Source organism: Microcebus murinus, chromosome 27, assembly GCF_040939455.1.
Source record: "Microcebus murinus isolate Inina chromosome 27, M.murinus_Inina_mat1.0, whole genome shotgun sequence".
Lineage (NCBI taxonomy): Eukaryota > Metazoa > Chordata > Mammalia > Primates > Cheirogaleidae > Microcebus > Microcebus murinus.
The window spans coordinates 3,573,994-3,594,277 of NC_134130.1; the positions used below are offsets into that span (position 1 = coordinate 3,573,994).

Here is a 20,284-nt window from a genome sequence, read left to right on the forward strand (position 1 = left end):
TAAATGGATACAATTTCTATTTGTCAATATAAGTTTTTTCATTAGCAAAAAGAATAATCATAGGGTAGCTACCAATTGGAGTATATATTAAGACAAAATACGTAATTACAAAATGCTAAATGATCCTTCAGCCTAGATTACACCTGTAGAATCTGATGTTAGTAATCTAGCCTAGGTTCAAGCTCTTCTTAATTTCTTACATTCTTAGTTGCCATGCTAAATATAAAACACAATAAATAGCTTTAATTAAATAATAGGTAGAAGAAAGCTTCACAATGAAGAGACAGCTTTCCTTTTGGATATAATAAAATTCAAAATAGAAAGGAGATAATTATAATTTGGATCATCGTTTTAGTTTAATCTACTTTTTGAAAATTTTTATTGATACATACATTGGTCAAGAACAAAGGTTTCCTTGATACATTTATTGTCTTGGGTAAAAATTATATTCTGACGAATATTTTAGCAAAGCAGAAACACTTTTAAACATGTTTTAAACCCCAAAATCCAGATCTTTGCTGGTTGTGTCATTTGGCTAACTAACACAGAGGTTATATGTAAGTCATAACCTCTCTGTCTGTTAACTTTTCATGCAAAATCAGACACAAGGAAAATAGTATTTACTTAATAGAGTTGTTGTGGGGATTAACTGAATGTAGACTATCTAGTATAGGATACTCTGTGTGGTCAAATTTCATGGGCAAATTCACAAGCATGCAGTTTTTGCACATAACGATAAACACCTTTGAAAAGGCCTTGAGAAAGATTTCAATCATGAAATGACATATTTGATAACACCAAAATGCCATAGTGCTGTCTTTTTCTTTCTTTTTCTCTTTTGCTCTTAATCACAATCCATCAGTAAAAAAAAAAAAAAAAAGGCATTGTAAAAAACCACAGAATGGGAGAAGATATTTGCATTCCCTGCATATGGTGAGGACCATCAAGCCAGAATACAGTATTTATCTATTGAATTCTGTCAAATGGAAAAAAAATACTGAAAATTCACTTTAAAATGGGGTAAAAAAAAACTTCAGTAGACTCTGCTGAAGAGAGGACAAATGGTTGGCAAAACTGTGAATAAATGTTTAACCCCTTTCGTGTCAGGAAAATGCTAATAAAAATCGCAAGGAGATACTATTATACACACATCAGTTTAGCTAAAATGAACAAAACGGCGAAGCCAAGTGCTGCCAAGGTCATGGAGTAATCAGATCATTCATTGATAACTAGTGGGAGTTCAAATGGGAATAAATCCACTTTAATTGTGTTCAATCTGGCTGTATATTGAAACCACCTGGAGAGCTTAAACAAACCAAACAGAAAAACACAAATGGCTGTGCCACTCCCATTAATTCTTACTCTACTGATGTTGGCTGCAGGCTGGGCTGTAGGAATTGTGCAGCTCCCCAAAGGACTGGAGGGCAGATAAGGATGCTATACCACTTCTCTAGCTGCTTTGGAGCCTGTGGTCCTGGACCTAGGCTTGCATGAAACACACCTGGGGAGTTTTTCACACCTGGATGCCTTCCGGACCAAGTGCATGAGGATTTCTGCGGGAGGGGCCAGGACATCAGAATATCTTTTTTAAGAGCTCCAACTTCTTCGACCGCAAGTCAAGAAGAAGAACCTTTTCCGTGGTTTCAGGATGTTTCGGGCTTTGCAGCACATCCACAGGACACGGTAAAACCTGAAATCCAGGCAGCGTTAATTGTATCTGTATAGGGGAGGGTGTAGGGGAGGCCTTAGTACGTTGAAAGAGCCCGAGGTGATTTAACTTTGCAGGTAATTGTATACGCTGCAGCAACAGGGCAAAGAGAAAGTTGAATTCGTGGCAATCAGTGAAGAAACAGGTAATTAGAATAATCACCTGTATGAAAAGTTCCTTGAGATCAGCGACTTCAGAGATGAAGTGGCGACTTGCGTCCAACGGTACAATTAAAGGGCATAAGGAATTCCAAGAACGTAGAATGAGGTGATTGATTTTTAGAGCTCAGACAGTTCAAGGAAGAGAATAAAAATCGCTGAATTCTAGATGGTGAATGAGGTGATTGTCTCTACATGCAAGGTGACCGTAGCAGGAAGAAGAAAGCCCACTTTCCCCCTCCTCATTAAAAGGCATCCTCTGGACACAATTGCACGTGCCACACTCTTGGATCCTGGAACTGAGAATCCTCCTGCATGCCCTGATCTTTCTATGCAGACAAAAAGCCAAGCTAGGGAAATGAGTCCGGGCTTCTCACAGGCAAAGATGGTAATGGTGGCATTTTCCCAATCCATATCTGACCACAGGGGGGCGCCGGCAATGAGCAGGTCAGTTCTCCTTCCTTAGCCAAGAAGCAGAGACAGAATAAATTGGAGGCTGTGCGGGGGTCCCTGTGGTGTCTCCTCTAGGAGAGACTTCTGATGACTTCTCTGGTCCTTCCTACTTGGGGGAGATCATAAGGAGAAAAAGTGAAAGACAAATTAGCATCTCAGAAATGAGATAAAACTTCTATCTTGCCTAGGGATGACAGGCTAGGATTTCTGTGAGGTTTCAACCACACTAAATATGTCCTCATATACGACTCTACTACCTTTTTGCCTCCAAAATGCAAACCACCAGCTTTAATGGACTGTGTTATTACCTTGGGACAAGCATTTACAGGGACAGTGCTATGGTGCTAAGCAGCATTCCAAGTATTCAACATATTTCATATAATTTAATCCTCACGATGGCAGGTGCAGTAGCTACCCTGGCTTAGAAGCTCCGTGTCCCAGATAAAGCTCATGTCTCTGGTAACACCCAGGCCGCTGCAAAGAACAAGCCCAGTGACAAGAGTCCCAGCCCTCAGGAATCTGTGGCTTCCAACCACAGCACTTAGAGTCTGTTCATAGTCCTGCAAATGTAGACAATCTTACAAACCAGAGGTCATTTTTTATCACACACGGCCTTCGAGTTTTCACTCAGGTGTCAGCTTCTCATTGAGGCTCACTGTGGCTGCCTTATTTACACCTGGACTCCTCTCACCCCATGCAGTCCATTCTCTATTGCTCTAGATTTTTCTTCTGTAGCATTTGTCACTTTCTAACATGCCATAAAAGTCACCTTTTCTGTTTTGTTGTCTGCCACCCCCCACTACTAGCATGTTAGGTCCACGAGGACAAGGACTTTGTCAACGTGTCCACTGAAGGTTCCCTAGCACCTACACGCAGGGGACAGTAAATATATTTTAAATGAATGTTGTTAAATACATCTAAACTTTCGTGTTCAATTTCCTTTTGATATTCCTTTCATGGAAGGAAAGAAGGAAGGGAAGAAGGAAGGAAGGAAGGAAGGAAGGAAGGAAGGAAGGAAGGAAGGAAGGAAGGAAGGAAGGAAGGAAGGAAGGAAGGAAGGAAGGAGGAATAGAAGGAAGAGTTCTCTGGTTTGGGTCTCAAATGCAGAAACTTGAGCTGCATAATGCAGGAACCTGGTGCAATTTCTCTTTCCTTTCGGATCAAAGAAGCAGGAAGCTCCTGGGAGCAGGTGATGTCGGCAACAGACAAGGCTCCCAGGTGAGCTGGCCGTACCTCTTTGGTGTGGGTGGTGGAGCGAGACATCTCCACGCTTTCCGTTTCCACCCCTTTCCGCATCCCACGGAGCCACTTCCTGTATTCCATTCGCACCTGCGAGGTTGGGGAGTACAGAGGCTCCTGTTACACCCGGAGCTGGGTTTGGGAGAAAGGAGCCTGAAACGGGAGATTAAAGATCCAAGAGACACCACGCCCTACTCTCTATCACTCTTCCATTAGTTTTCTGTTTAATCTTGGTCATGCTCGTGTGGATTCATTTTGTTTAAATTCAGATTCCTAGGTTGCAGAAAAGGATGCTGACCAGATGAAACCGAAGGCGCACGGCACACCCACGCAGCGCCTAAACCCTCTTTTCACACTCAAGACAGCCCCAAAATTAAAGGCCGGGGAAGCGGGAGAATGTGAGCAACCATCGGCTGAGACGCTGGGGCTAGGATGATGAGAAATGGAATAAGGAGCCTTACCTGGCGATTCAGGAGACAATGGACCACAAAGAGCAGCACCCCCTGCAGGACGTTGACGATGGTGAAGAAGTAGGCCATGACTGAGCCAACTGTCTCCCCTACTTCTTTAACCATGAAAAAGCCAAGGCCCCAGGAACATCCCAGCATGAAGAGCTGGGCAATGGCTTTGAACGTCATGACCCTGGGGGAAAGAGAGTAATAATGACTGCTGTTGATCAGGTACTCACCCCACATTCGGTTCACATCAGTGTGCCTCAATGCCTTGCGTGCACTAGCTTATTCCGACCTCACGACAACCCGCTGCAGTTTCCTGACTAACACAAGGTCACCCAGCTTGAGGCTAAGGTGGAACTCACGCTGCCAGTCACTGTGGATCCCTGAGAATAACGCTTTTCCCCAACTCTTGGAAATGATTTGATCTATCTGCAGTCTTCTACCTGGAGTTACTGGAAGATTAGTGGGAGATGCTTCTAGAAACTTGTATTAAAAATATTTGGATGATGATGATGTTCTGACTTCAGAAGATAATGCGGTGTTGGATTTCTTCAAACAAAAATTGTGCTTGGTATGACGGAGTGGGACTGTCGATGGCAGCTGGCAGGGAGAGCTGATGTGCGTGAGAGTGCGTGTGCATGTGTGTGTGTGTTTGCATGTGCGCGTGCACTCGTGCACACACGTGTAGGGCTAGAGAAGCATTAAGAAAAGTGACACTCTGATGTCACTGATAGGATTGAGGAAACTGAGGCTACAAGAGGTTCGGTTGGTCTGATAAGTAGATGAGACCACAGTCAAGGGCTGAAATTGGAAAGATATTCCTTTAAGTTTCATCCACTTTGTGACTAACTGTTGCAAGATATTTACCCAATGTGGGTAAGGTGAGCAGTGAGCTATTATTAATATCATCAGTGGGGACGTTAGTCACATCTTCCACACAAGTTGGAGTTAGAAGATTCCATGAAATAGTATTGATAAGTGCCCTGTATCTATCAAGTTCCTACTAATATTGTTGTCATCATTATTTTTAGTACATTAGATTGGTATTAATGAGAATTGAGTTTCCAGAACCAAGGAGAACACTGTCCAGAAATGGATAGACTTTCATGAGGAAAAGGATAATGTTAATTTTGGCATTGATTTTATGCAGAGAAGACACTTGATAAATGTTAAGAAATAAAGGAGTGTGTTGAGTTACCCAAAAACCATAGTTTTTACTTCTTCTAGAAGGTATCCCTCGCATACTGTATATGGAGTGCTAGGAACCTTTCTGTTATATTTTAAATGGTTTTTTTCTCTTTCCGAGGAAGAACAGTCATAGAGGAACAATCTCTGGGTACTGCCGATTCTAGAACCTTCTTACCTGGTGTCCTGAATGGTGGAAACTTCTTTATTGAGGGAGGAAAGTTTGCTTCTCAAAATCCACAGAATTTGGAAGTAGAACACCAGGTTTATCTGTGGAAACATCATAAAAATGAGTTTGAATATTCTTTTCAGGCCATTTCATGCAATCCACCTGGAGGTGGACCTAAGATTCGTTTCCCAAACGGTACAGGCTTATAAGGATGGTATGGACATACGCTCTGGTCTATTGCAGACACACGGTATATACCCTGTAGCACTGGTAGTTGGTTTGAGAGACTGTATGATTTGTTATTCAAACCAGGACACTTTGAAAGTGGTGGAAGGGTCCTATTAACTTCTAAGCCAGGCGACAGGTAAAATAAGGAAGTTCCTGGCAACCAGGAAAACACCTGTCACCCTGTGCAGAGAGGACACTTGCCAAATATCTATTGAATGAACGGATGCGAGGTTTTCAACAGAATCCCCAGTAGATGGTTGTGTTATTTAATATATCAGAGCAACTAGTGAGCCAGAGGGAACAGAGCAGAGAGGGACAAGTGAAGACAGTATCTTAAGGAAGAGGGGTTGAGCCGTCTCAAAGGGTCTTTGTTTCTTCATCTCTATCTCATTTCTGCTCTAAGGTAAGAAACACATTTCACTGTGCTTGGCCAACCCAGGGCAGGCCCACCCATAATAACTATCACCTACCAAGATGATGGCGCCCACCGGCCCCAGGAAGCTCCAGATGAACCCTTTCTCCAGCCTGAGCCAGCAGCTGTGGAGAGACAGAGACGCGTCAGCTGCCTGTTCCTCGGGAGAAGGGGGGAGCTCGGCTGCGGCTCCCACAGCAGGATGTGAGCAGTGCCGGGGGCCGCTTGGTTCAGAACCAGAATCTCAGAGGGAGTCAGCTGCGGGTCCTCGCCTGACACGAGCTGTATCCTCTGTGCCTCAGTTTCCCAAAGTGTGAAGTGGAGCTCATTGAAGTACTGGAGTGTTTCAATGATACAGGAGCTATCCACCGAGTCCTGCAGTGAGGCAATGCCAGTCCTCTGCCTTTGTTGCTCCCCTTTGATATTGTGTTAGCTATCCCGGGTCTTTTGCCTCCTTTCTGTAAACTTTAGAATCACCACATCAATATCCACACCATAATTTTCTGGGATTTTGATTGGGAATGTGTTGCAGCTATAGATCAAGTTGAAAAGAACTGACATCTTGACAATATGGAATCTTTCTATTCCTAAACATGAGATGTTCTTCCAGTTTATTTTGACTCTTTGATTTTTTTCCACCAGAATGTTGTAGTTTCCCTAACCAGAACTTGTAGGAAAGATTAAATGAGATAATGTGCATAACATTTTGGGGTAGAATTCCTGGCAAAGAGTTAAAGCTTGATAAATGTTTTCATGGTGTTAGTGAGGAGAATAAAAATAATAATACAACTACAACCATAAAGACACACAACACTAAATAAGCACCTTCTGTGTACCAAGAAATCTGTTGCCCAAAGACTTTGTCTCCTGTTCTGACTTCTGTTGGCAACGATAGTGTAACTTTCTCTGAAAGGCGACCTGGCCTTATGAATCTGGTAAAAGGAACAAGGAATGGCCAACACTCAGAGGGCAGGAAACCTTCCACACCTGAGTTCTCTTCCAAGGGCTGCAAACCATGACCTATGGCCAGATCTAGTCCACTCTTTGTTTTTGTAAATAAAGTTTTATTGAAACACAAGCACACTAACTCATTCACATATTATCAATGCTGCTTTCATCTTACAAGGTCAATGTGGAGTTGTTGCAACAGAGACCGTGTGGCCTGCAAAGCCACAAATAGTCACCATCTGGCCCTTTATAGGAAAAGGTTGGCAACCTCCAATCCCCCCTGCCATTCCATCTCCAGAATCCTTGTCGTGAGATGTGGGGTTCTAGTGTGATCCTCGGCAGCTCTTTGACTTCAAGAGGGACAGCACCATACATGACGTTTCAGTGCCTGCACAACCTCTGTCCTGACCCACGTGCCATGACCCACATAGCAACTGCTTCAACTACCCGCTGTGTGCAGAGCTTTAGAGCGGCACCAACACACGGCTGTTAAGAGTACTGTCTTGGGAATTCTGACTTGCTCTCCTTTTACCTCTGACCTTGGGAAAGTTTATGAAATGAACGAAGCTTCCGATGTCCTGTGCATGAGACAATAACCTGTCAAGCTCATAGGATCACAGTGAGAATGACGTGAGCTACTGCATCCAGCAAGCACTAGCTCTGATGCATCCAGGCCTTGGATAGCTGTTAATATTGATATTCTTTACGTGTTGGGGATTAGTCTCAACCCATTCTTCCTACTCTAGCTCATGTAGCATGCGGGTTCTTATTGTAGGGCCACGGATTTGTTTTACCTGTCCTGAGCTACCTGAAGGTGCATTCAAACTTTTGCGCCTTGTATATTTGTCCAGGGAAAAGGGAGTCTTGCTTTCACCCAAATTCCCAAAGAGATCCAATCCCAAAGATGCTCAGAGCCATTATGCTAGAGCTTTCCAATAAATAGAATTCAGGCTTAAGGAAGGACTGATTTGAAGTATGATTGACAATTTGTCCAGGTACAGTGGCTCACGCCTGTAATCCTAGCACTCTGAGAGGCCAAGGTGGGAGGATCGCTTGAGGTCAGGAGTTGAAGACCAGCCTGAATAAGAGCAAAACCCCACCTCTACAAAAAGTATAAAAATTAGCCAGGCATCATAGCATGCACGTGTAATCCCAGCTGCTCAGGAGGCTGAGGCAGGAGGATCTCTTGAGCATAGGAGTTTGAGGTTGCTGTGAGCTATGATCACACCACTGCACTCTAGCCTGGGCAACGGATTAAGACCTCATCTCAAAAAGAAAAAAATCACAACTGGAAGACAGATTAAATAAACATTTTGATTTCAAATCACATAAGGACCATGGACACCCCCTCCTCCGCACACACACACGTTATGCTTACTGAGTGTACGTTCCATAATTTTTGTGTCCAGCTATCGCAGACACAGCGACAATGACAGCCGGGATCCCATAGCCTACAGGGTACATGAACCTCTTCTTGAATCGGCCTGCGCTGGTGTAGTTGGCCACCTTGAGGTTCCTGACGGTGAGGAAGAGGTGCAGCCCTTCGAGGAACATCCAGGCGAAGGCGGCCAGGTACAGGTAGTGCAGCAGCCCTGCGATGACGGAGCAGAGCCCCTGGAGGACAGAGAAGCGTGAGGGCCGTGCAGCAGATGCCATTGGGCCTCACTAGAGCCTCAGCTCTTAGCATTTCCTGGATGCTGCCTGGAGTTTCACCTTGAGCACCTGGGACACTTTGCCTGGGGGCAACACGTTTTCTGGGGACTTCTGCTGGCCATTGAAGTCTGCTCATCTCACGCAGGGAGCAAGCCAGAAAGCCACGGAATAGCCGTCCTGGGAACAGCTCCGCAGTGCATGACAGACAAGATTTGGTAGGTGAATACTCCATTGCCCAAGCCCTTCAGGTGGGCGAGTTTTAAGACACTTGCTCTATGCCGCCCCCTGGAGCTCCTCGGTGGGACTACGTTCCAGTAGCCTCAGTGGAAACTTAAGTTTAAAACACTCCTTAACAAGAGCCCTATGATGGGGACACTGTTTTAGAGAGGAAGTTTAAAAAGAGGAAGTCACGAGAGACTATCATAAAACACAGTGACTGTATTTAATAACAAGCTATTTTATACTTAAAAATTGCTAAGAGAGCAGATTTTATGTGTTCTCACCACAAAAATGAGGATGTGATATAAACCATATGTTAATTAGAGAGACTTGGCCATTCCATAATATACACATATTTCAAAACAACAGATTGTGCACAAAAATATATGTAATTGTTATTGGTTAATTTAAAAAATATATAACTAAATAAATAAAAAGGGGAAGTCACTTCAACAAGGTCACTCGCAAGTAGGATGAAGAGTTGAATTCAAGTGTACATCAGTGTAGAAAATCCACCAGACACCAAAAATTCAAGTCTCTCCCTGGACTTGTAGATACAGAACATGTATTCCTCACTGGGAAGTGGCTTCCAAGCTAGGGACTACATTTCCCAGCAGCCCTTGCAGGTAAGGGTGACCATGTGACTGACTTCTAGCCAATAGAATGTGGCATGGGAAGGGATCTCTCTTCCTGGTGTGGCCCATAGTAGCCTCCCCCATGGGACTCTGCCATGCTCTTCCCCCCTCCCAGTTGGATAAAATGGAAAGGGCGCCAGGGAGACCTTGGAGGCTGTGTATGGACAATGAAGAGCATCAATCAGCCCAAGAATAGCAGACAAACACTCTTAAAACCTATTTGCGCACCCTCTATTGATGCATAAGGGAAACAGTCACTGCTATTGTGCTGAGCCTCTGACATTTTGGAGTTGACTGTTATGGCAGCTAGTGCTGCCCTAATGCCATCAGACTGACTCTCAATCAATTTGCTAAATGGTCCCTCAGAAAGCATGGGTCTTGTTCACAGTTATACGGGAGGAGAGCTGACATGGCAACTCATGCTGTTTCCCCCTGCACCATCCCAACTGACTAATGCCTCCCTCCCCACCTTATCTCAGGAGAAGATAGCTGGATTAGATCATGAGGACGCGGTAATTGGTTGATTGCATACCTCAGGCTCAGTTCTGTTGATGCCTGTGAGGAAGAGGAGGTGGGCCAGGAAGAGGCAGAGGGAGAGCTGCAGGTGGAGGGTGGTGCTGGTGTTCTGGATGGGCCGGCACAGGAGGAAGGTGAGCACAGCCAGGAAGAGGCACAGCAGGGAGACGATGAGCCCCACGTGGGTGATCACAGTCAGCACAGCATCCTCCTGCAAGCCACCAAAGGAGGAATCTGTTATAGTTTCTAGCTGTGCTGATGTCTTCCTGATGCAAAGACAGGTGGTGTCCTGAGTTCAGTCCCTGGAACAAATGACTCAACCTCTCTGAGACTGGGTGTTCCCATCTTCAACATAGGGGCAGTAATAGCGTTCTCCACACAGGAGTGTTGAAAAATCCAGACAACTAGACCAGTGCTGTCCAGTGGAAATTAGACATGTCTGGGTGGCTGAGGCAGGTGGATCACTTGAGTTCAAGGGTTCAAGACCAGCCTGGGAAAAAGTGAAACCCAGTCTCTAGTAAATAGTAAAAAAAATTATCCAGGCAGGGTAGCCCAAGCCTGTGGTCCCAGCTACTCGGGAGGCTTAGGCAGGAGGATTGCTTGGGCCCAGTAGTTTGAGGTTGCAATGAGCTGTGATGAGGCCACCACACTCTTGCGCAGGTGACAGAGCGAGACTCTTTCTGTCTAAAAAGAAAAGTAAAGAAATGGGACACTTGAGCTGGGAGCCTTGGGTGTAAGTTGAAAATTTTCTAGTAGCCATAATAACAAAAGTAAAAAGAAACATGAAATGAACAGTGTATTTTATTTAACTGAATAGTTTTAAAATATTATCAGTTAAATATAGAATCAGAGTAAATGTAAACAGTTCTTAGTAAGATGTACCACATCCTCTTTTTCTCTTCATATTAAGCCTTTGGAATCCAATGGATATTTCTCACTGACAGCACATCTCAACTCAGACACTGCATTTTCAGTGGTGAAGGTGAAATGTCGTCCTACCAAACCATAAACTTGTGTTTAGCTGAAGAACATTCTACGCTTCTCCAGTTTTTAAATTCAAATCTAAAAAAAAATAAAATTAAGCATGTGGCTCAGCGGTTGCCCTAGCTACATCCCTGGTGCTCTCTAGCCGCATGTGCCCGGTTATCCCATTGGCCAGCACAACACTCAAAGGGAATATCCATAAAGGCTGGGACTTTTTAAAAATCTATCTTATTCCCTGTTATATTCCAAGCCCTGGAGCAACGTGTGGTGTGTAGTAGCCACTTGATAAGTGTTAAAACGAGGCCGTGCATATGAAACATGCAACACAGTGGTTGTCATATAGCAAATGTTCAATACATGGGGGCTAAAAAGAAATAGTGGTAGAAGGTCAGTAAATTCCCTTAAACATGAGTTTAAATAATTTAACCATCTTAGACTTGGTTGGGACCTGGGAAGTGCAGAGGGCTACGTCGTGTCTTTGGTGACAGCCAGTTGCCTTCCTCCGGTCTGAAGGGGAGGTTTAGTTGTAAGTTTCTCTTGCAGAATGACGGATGGTTTCCATCCCAGAGCTCCCTGGACCTTATCCCTGTAGCGGTTGCCAAGGAAACTCCCCAGTGTCTGAGGGCTTTCCTTGTTAGCTTGAGCTCAGTCTGCCCATGTCCCTGGAAGTGTCAGAGAATCGACTTCCCTGGGTGCAGCTCCCAATAAAGGAGTAAAGGGAGCTGGAGTGTGAATTCCCCAGCTCTCTTTCCACCCAGTTACAAAGACTCTCAGACGTGAGTTCTACACGGATGCCCACAGTCCCCCAGAATTCACAAGGTCCAGTGGCCCACAGTGGTGACAGGCTTGAAAATGCCCTCTGCATTCGCTTCTGTCTTATTGCCATTTAATTTCCCCAGTTCCTCACTGGGGTGTCCTGGATCCCCTCTCAAGTAAGGGACTACCCCATGGCTCCTTATCTTAGAGTCTTGTTCTAAGAAATGCAGAGGATGACCTCACAGCGTCCCGGACACAATCAGGTTCCCAGGAGGGGACCAGGAACGTGGGTACCTTGGGGCTAAGAGCCATGAGGACGGCAAAGCTGGACAGGTGGTAGCACTTGCACTGGGTGTGGGAAGCGTTGCTGTGCACGCGATAGCAGCCCTCCGTGGACCAGCTGCCCCCCTCCTCCTGCGAGTCTTCCCAGTAGACACACAGATGTTTTGTTCTCAGACCTCCAGGCTGGAAAAGAGAACAGCATGAAAGTGGGTCCCTTCCTGGTTTGGATATTATTATTATTTCTGTAATTTCAGAATATCATGGGGGTACAAATATGTTGGTTACATGTCATGCCTTTGCCTCGTCCAAGCCAGGGCTACAAGCGTGCCCTTCCCCCATACACTGGGCTCCGTCTCCATCAGTTATGAGTTTATCCACCCCCACCCCCCACCTGACTGGCACCCAATAAATATCACTACCATGTGACCACCTTAGAGTAGATCAGTTAATACCAATTTGATGGTGTGTACATGTGGTGCTCGTTTTTTTCATTCTTGTGATACTTCACTTTGAATGATGGGCTCAAGCTCCATCCAGGATAATATAAGAGGTGCCAGGTTTTCTTTAACTATTCATCTGTTGGTGACAACAGTTTGTTTCCATCTCTTAGCTGCTGTGAATAATGCTGCAATGAACATGGGCTGCAACTGTCTCTTCCATTCCTTTGGCTATATACCAGGAGGTGGGATCGCTACATCATATGATAGTCTGTTTTTAATTTTTTGAGGAACCTTCATACTCTTTTCCATAGGGGCTACACCAGTTTACATTCCCACCAACGGATCTGTAAGAATTCCCTTTTCTCCACATCCTCACCAGTACTTATGTACTGACTTTTTGGTACTAGCCATCCCTACAGATGTGCGGTGATGTTTCATTGACCGTGACCTAACATTTCTTTTTTTTTTTTTTTTTTTTTTTTTGAGACAGAGTCTCACTTTGTTGCCCAGGCTAGAGTGAGTGCCGTGGCGTCAGCCTAGCTCACAGCAACCTCAAACTCCTGGGCTCAAGCGATCCTCCTGCCTCAGCCTCCCGAGTAGCTGGGACTACAGGCATGCGCCACCATGCCCGGCTAATTTTTTCTATATATATATTAGTTGGCCAATTAATTTCTTTCTATTTATAGTAGAGACGGGGTCTTGCTCTTGCTCAGGCTGGTTTCGAACTCCTGACCTCAAGCAATCCACCCGCCTCGGCCTCCCAGAGTGCTAGTCTTTTTTTTTAAATTTAATTTTCAAATTTACTAATTTTTAATGCCTTTTCTTATTTTAGAATATTACGGGGGCACAAGTGTTTAGGTTACATGCTCTGCCGTTGCGCCACCCAAGTCAGAGCTATAAGGGTGTCCATCCCCCAGAGAGTGCACACCACACCCATTAGGTGTGAGTATACCCATCTCCTCCTCCACCCTCCCACCTGCCCAACACCCGATGGATGTCGCTACTATATGTGCTCATCGATGTTGATCAATTAGTACCAATTTGATGGCGAGTACATACGGAGCTTGTTTTTCCATTCTTGTGATACTTCACTTAGTAGAATGGGCTCCAGCTCCATCCAGGATAATACAAGAGGTGCTAGATCACCGTTGGTTTGGGGGGCTGAGTAGAACCCTATGGTATGCGTGTTCCACATTTTACTAATCCACTCACATATTGATGGGCACTTGGGTTGTTTCCACATCTTCTTGTCACTCTGTCTCTGAGTGATTAGACTTGCATTCATTTCCCTACCCAGAAGCTGGTACCACACCCTTCCCTTTAGAACACCTCACAGAGGACCAGCCCTGGCTACTGCTCACCTGAGTATGTTGAAAAGTCAGGACTACAGGTCCAGACAGGTAAACTTTTTCCTTCAAACCAATGGTGCCACTCACAACGTGAGAGTTTACTTTTACTTCCCGAATTCCTCTTCTGTCATTAAAAAAGGATTCATTCAGAATATCTCCAACAGATCGGTAAGTGATGAGGGCAACCGCACTTCTATCTGAGAGGAAAAGAAGAGAAACAACGTTAGGGAGTGCACATAGTCTGGGAAGTTGGTCCATAGTGTCTTAGGTGAGGGTCACAGGGCAAGCAACGGACAGTTACACCTGCCCTCGGAAATCCCTTACATTTCCCGTTCAATACACCACGTGAAGTTTGGGGTGCAGCACCTTTGGTTACGTAATACATATTATGTGTCCCCACACATTTAAGAGGTATATGTGGAAATCCGCTCATCGGTGAATAGTAAAAATATATACAAGCCCTTATGTGTCACAATCAGTGTTGGGCCACAAAATGCTTGTGCTCAAAAAGGCAGGTGGAACTCAGGAAGGCTAAGGAAAGCTCACACTCCCATCCTCCATCTCACACTCACTCTGGTGTGTCTGATTTAGTGGAAAGGTGTGTAGGGTGACCCATTCTATTTAATTCACTTATTTCTCTTCCCTCCCCTTGTTCCCCTCCCCCCTCCTTCTCTTCCTCCTCCCCTCCCCTTTTCACGAAAGTGTGATTTAATTCTCAGATGTTCAACACACATAGAATGTTCTGTGACCTGATGGGGCATTTCCCAAATTGCAATTATTCATGTGCCACCACCTGATGTTGGCCAAAGCTACCTGCCAACTCTATTATTATTCACTCCATTTTAAAAATCAACTCATAGCTGGGCACAGTGGCTCATGTTGATAATCCTAGCACTCTGGGAGGCTGAGACAGACAGGTAGATCGCTTGAGCTCAGGAGTTTCAGACCAGCCTGAGCAAGAGCGAGAACCCATCTCTACTAAAAATAGAAAAAATTAGCCTGGTGTGGTGGTGTACATCTGTAGTCCCAGCTACTTGGGAGGCTGAGGCAGGAGGATCGCCTGAGCCCAGGAGTCTGAGGTTGCAGTGAGCTATGATGACTGCACTCTAGCTGGGACGACAGTGTGAGACTCTGCCTCAAAAAAATAAAAAAATAAAAATAAACTCACTTTTAGATCCCTTCCCTCTCTTCCCCTGCTCTACAGCTTATAGTAAGGGGAAAAGATAAACCAGTAGAAAAGAATTTTTTTTGGAGTAAATGCAGCAGGCATGTCACTCTAAATGTAGCCAGGCCTTACTCTTTGAAATAGTTTATATGCATTAGTTAATTTATTTATTCTTTCCTCCCATATTTATGGAACCTCTGCTGTGAGCCAAGACATTCTAGGTATTATAACACAGCAGTGAACAAAACAGACAAAATCTCTGCCTTCAGGGAGCTAACATTGTAGGGGGAGAGGTGAATAACAAACCAATCAATAAATTAGAAAAAAAAAATGACACAGTGCAGGTGCTTTGCAGAGACTAAAATCGAAGGGATAAAGCAGGGGTGGAAAACTATGGCATGAGGGTCAAATCTGGCCTGCCACCTGCTTTTGTCAATAAAGTTTTATTGGCACACAGTCACACTCCTTCGTTGACATATCACCTATGGCTGCTGTCATGCTACGATGGCAGACTTGAGTAGCTACGACAAAGACCATCTGGTGCAAACAGCCTAAAACATTTACTCTCTGATAATTTTACAGAACAAGTTTGCCAAGCTATAGGACAGAAAAAGACTCGGTGACTCCTTCAAATAGGGGGTTCATAAAATTCTTCTCAAAGGAAAGGATGTTCGAGGCAATCTGCCACCATGGTACCTTTTCAGACATCGCATGGAAATCAGGCATGTGTCAGCCTGTCCCTTTTAACGAAGAATGTCAAGAAATCCTAGTGGAACCTAAGTGTGTATCACAAAGTGCACAGTCCTTTTAAGACTTCAACTTTATCTCCCCAATTGCCTGATCAGTGCTCAAGGATTCATTCTAGAATCTTCTAGAATCTTCCTACTATGAAAATGCTATAAGTTGGTTGGAAAATGCTATAAGATGGCTATAAGTTGCCATCCCTTGGTCTAGTAACCTAGAAATGAGACAGTGGTGCCTAGCATGCGGAGTCAGGAGAATCCATCGTAGGCACAGTACCTGCTGCGGCTCCTTTGAAAGCTTGAGCACAGTCGACATCCATCGTGTTGTTTCCAGCTTCCAGAAAAGTCTTCTCACCTGTCTCATTGCACCTCTGGGTTTCATAGACTGAAAACAGGAAGAAAGTGAGTCCTTCTGTACTTACTTCCCATGGCTAAAAAATCTTGTTGAACACCTCCCTTCTTTGGGAGACCCCCTACGGGTGATACCATCTCCCCGGTGCAGGGTAGACCGGACGGCATTGCCCCTCCACCCGTCTGGCTGGTGGGAGTGAAGGGGTGACAACGTCCTGAGCAAGACACACGCTGGCCACACAACCCAGGGCATGACAGGGGATCGCTGTGCCTCCCTGAGCTAGAACTAAGAGGGCTGCAAATTCAGCAATTACCACAGGCTACTTAGGAGCAAAAAAAAAAAAAGTTAACTAATGACATTGGAGTCCTTGTTGAGGAGGAAATAATCTTCCTAATCAAGAGTAGCTAAGGCCAGGCGAGGTGGCTCACACCTGTAATCCTAGCACTCTGGGAGGCCCAGGCGGGCGGATTGCTTGAGCTCAAGAGTTCAAAACCAGCCTGAGCAAGAGCGAGACCCCATTTCTACTATAAATAGAAAGAAATTAATTGGCCAACTAACATATATATAAAAAAAATTAGCCGGGCATGGTGGTACATGCCTGTAGTCCCAGCTACTCGGGAGTCTGAGGCAGCAGGATCGCTTGAGCCCAGGAGTTTGAGGTTGCTGTGAGCTAGGCTGATGCCACTGCACTCACTCTAGCCTGGGCAACAAAGCGAGACTCTGTCTCAAAAAAAAAAGAGTAGCTAAGCATTAGAAAGTTTTCCAAGTAAAATCACTAAGGGCAAATCTGTTGCACTGAAGAAGAATCCCTTGTATAAACTCTATCTATACCATGTAGGACCATAAACACAAGATCTGACGAAAGGTTATCCTCATAATTTTTTTTTTGATACAAGAACTTTATTTCTGGACAAGTAAGAAATTTGACATAGGAGCTATGGCAGACAGCTCAGTGCCCACAATCACCATTCACCCCATCTTTGTCTGGGACTAGGACTACCAAATTGAAGCTGAACACAAGTCATTTTCCAGCTTCCCTTGCAGCTAGGTGGAGCCATGCAACTATCTGCAGGCCAGTGCATGGACAATCAGAATGATGTGTCCTACAGAAAATGAGCATCCATGCTACTTCCCCTCTTCGCCCTCTCCCATTGGCTGGTAAGAGGATGTGGAAGTTGAACAGCTGTCTTACAACTTGAGGTGGAAGTTGAATGTTAAAGACGGCAGAGCACAGAGTAATCCACGGAACAGTTGTTACCCCACTTGATTTGGAATGTTAATACAGATATTAAGTTCACATGAAACAGTTGTCAAAATAGACTATAAATAAAAGAAAACAGTAAAAAAAAAATAGACTATAAGACAAGTCTCAATGAATTCAAAGGGATTGCAATTGTAAAGAGTATGCTCTCAGACATGAACACATCAAACAGATTATACATCATGACCACGTGGGATTTATCCCTGGTATAAAAGTCTGGTTCAACATACGCAAATAAATTGCTGGGATCCATCACCTTCACAGAACAAAAGATAAAAATCATGTGATCATCTTAATTGATGCGGAAAAAGCATTTGACAAAGTTTCTTGATAAAAAATCCACAATAAAATTAAATAAGAAACTATTAACACAAGGACACCTAGAAAAGCTCAGATATTTGGGAATGAAACACACATTTCTAAATAACCCATAAGTCAGGTGATAAATCTCTCAGAAAGTTTTAAAATATTTTTCACTGAATGGTAATGAAAGCTCAACATCTCGAAATTTGCAGGATGCATCCAGAGAAGTACTTGGAGGGAAAATGTATAGCTCTAATTTATACTAAATTTGAATAATTTAAATTGCATTCATTAGAAAAAGAGGGTGCCTTAAAAATCAGTGATCTAAGCTATCAAGTCAAAAAGTTAAAAAATTAAATATGAAATACAAAGAAAGTAGAATGAAATAATAAAGAGCAGAAATAAATGTAAAAGAGGATGTTGGTACTTTAAGATGGGAGTCTACCAACCTCCTCATTTGTGGGAAAATTAATAAACTCTTTCCTACTGCTCAGAAAAAAAAAAAGAAAGAAAAATGGAAAAGAAAACAGAAAAATGACACAAATAATCAACAAAGCCAAAAGTTGGTTTTTTGACATTATTCATATAACAGGTGCAAAGGCTAAGGATACACTACAGTCCCTGACCCAGAGCTATTAAAACCCATACAGGCCGGGCACGGTGGCTCACACCTGTAATCCTAGAACTCTGGGAGGCCGAGGCGGGCAGATTGCCTGAGGTCAGGAGTTCGAAACCAGCCTGAGCAAGAGCAAGACCTCGTCTGTACTATAAATAGAAAGAAATTAATTGGCCAACTAACATATATAGAAAAAAAAATTAGCCAGGCATGGTGGCACATGCCTGTAGTCCCAGCTACTCGGGAGGCTGAGGCAGGAGGATTGCTTGAGCCCAGGAGTTTCAGGTTGCTGTGAGCTAGGCTGACGCCACGGCACTCACTCTAGCCTAGGGAACAAAGTGAGACTCTGTCTCAAAATAAATAAATAAATACATAAATAAAGCCCATGTGATGTCCTGAGCAATAGGCACACCAGGAAAATCTTTTGTTCTGACATTTGCTCTTTGCTCCTGACACAGAACTCCTAAGACGTTTGACATTTCCTGAGGATCAGAAGCCTATGACTCAACTCCTAAATCCCTTGGAATTTCCTGGGCATCTCCTGTTCTAACCTTAGGTGACTCTTAGCCACCTCCTGTGGGCTCAGGATGGGAGCTGGTTGCCAGGGAAACCAACCGTGAGATTAAAGGGTTGGAACTTTCATTTCCACACCACGCCACCTACAGGGAGCGGGGAGAGGCTGAATGTTGAGTTGATGCCAAGGACCAATGCTGTAGTCAATCAAGTCTAAATAATAAAGCCCAAATCAAAATCCAGAGGAACGTGGTTCTAGGAGCATCCAGGTAGCTGAAAATTTGGAGGCTCCTGGGGTGTGACACGCCCAAAGAGGGCTTGGAAGTGCCACATCACCGTGCCCCACACCTTGTTCTCTGCATCTCTTCCACCCGGCGGGACATCAGTATCTTTTGTAGTATCTTTTATAATAAATGGATAAATGCAAGTAAAGTGCCTCCCTGAGTTCAGTGAGCAAATTAATCAAACCCAAGGAGGGAGGTCACGGGACTCTGATTCATAGCCGGACAGAAGTACAGGTTACAACCTGGGACTTGCAGCTGGTGTCGGAACTGAAAACGCTCTGGGATTAAGCCCACAAACTGTGGGGTCTGACGCTACCTCCAGGTAGATAATGTCAGAGTTGAATGACAGGACACCCAGCTGGGACTTGCTGGAGAATTACTTGCTTAGCGTGGAGGGGAAAAAAATCCACACATATTTTCCTGACCAAAGATGAAGTATTCTATGTTGTCCTGAGTATGTGAGGGTAGAGTAGGGACACAACCCAAAGATTTCTTCTTTCCACCAGCCATGGTAGGGTGGTGGATATGTTCTTCAGTAATCTTTGCCATACTAAGGGAGGTTGGAATGGGGAAAGGAGCTGATTTATTTTCTTGTCCCTTGAATTTATATTTTTAAAAGCAGAGCCCCATTCATGTAATGTTAGCATGAAAGACTGTGATTCTGGGAGCCCATTGATTTTGTCATTCATAGCCCCTGCCCATGCCAGGACCCAGACCTCTTTATGCAGATCACGGGAGTCTACTCAGCACCTCTTACCGATACCAAGTTTGTAATTTTCACCACGTCCTGGAGAAACAAAACTCAAATTCCAGATACTCAATTCCGTTCTCTGGAGTAGTTGAGTAACTTCTCTTGCAAGGTCCTTTCTGCTTCTGTTCTTGCTCAGACTTTCCTTTGAAAGAAATAAGGCCAATTAGGTAGACTCTCACGGAAACTTCAGGAAGCAGGAATATGCATAGATGAGGCAGGGGTGAGCCCTGGAGACAATATTGATTAAGGTGCTAGCAGGTGGGGGTGGACATGAGGTTCTAGACACTGATGCAAGTCTTTAAATGACAGCTGAGGCACTGTCACTCTTTCCAGAGTATCCTAATTTCTAGTGACATCTGAGACCAGTCAATGCTTGGTTGTGGGAGGCTGTCCTGGGCATTATGGGATGCCGAGCTGTGTCCCTGGTCTTTACTCACTAGATGCCAGTAATACACATTCCTCTCACCCCTGACGTTGTGACAGCCAAAAGGGTCCCCAGTCATTGAC

At 44.4% G+C, this 20,284-nt stretch overlaps 1 protein-coding gene across 1 annotated transcript in view; it reads right to left on the reverse strand.

Annotated features, from left to right (window-relative positions):
* Positions 1–328: 328 nt before the first annotated feature.
* The window catches only part of LOC142860992 (putative adhesion G protein-coupled receptor E4P), a 30,318-nt gene continuing 10,362 nt past the window's right edge, over positions 329–20,284 (reverse strand). Inside the window, exons 8-15 of the mRNA XM_075998187.1 lie at positions 12,013–12,183; positions 9,995–10,189; positions 8,334–8,569; positions 6,066–6,132; positions 5,377–5,468; positions 4,020–4,200; positions 3,553–3,648; positions 329–2,425 (exon numbers count right to left, since the gene is read on the reverse strand). Of these exons, the coding sequence (XP_075854302.1) occupies positions 2,315–2,425; positions 3,553–3,648; positions 4,020–4,200; positions 5,377–5,468; positions 6,066–6,132; positions 8,334–8,569; positions 9,995–10,189; positions 12,013–12,183 (1,149 nt within the window). The 3' untranslated portion in view covers positions 329–2,314. The remainder of the gene's footprint in view (positions 2,426–3,552; positions 3,649–4,019; positions 4,201–5,376; positions 5,469–6,065; positions 6,133–8,333; positions 8,570–9,994; positions 10,190–12,012; positions 12,184–20,284) is intronic.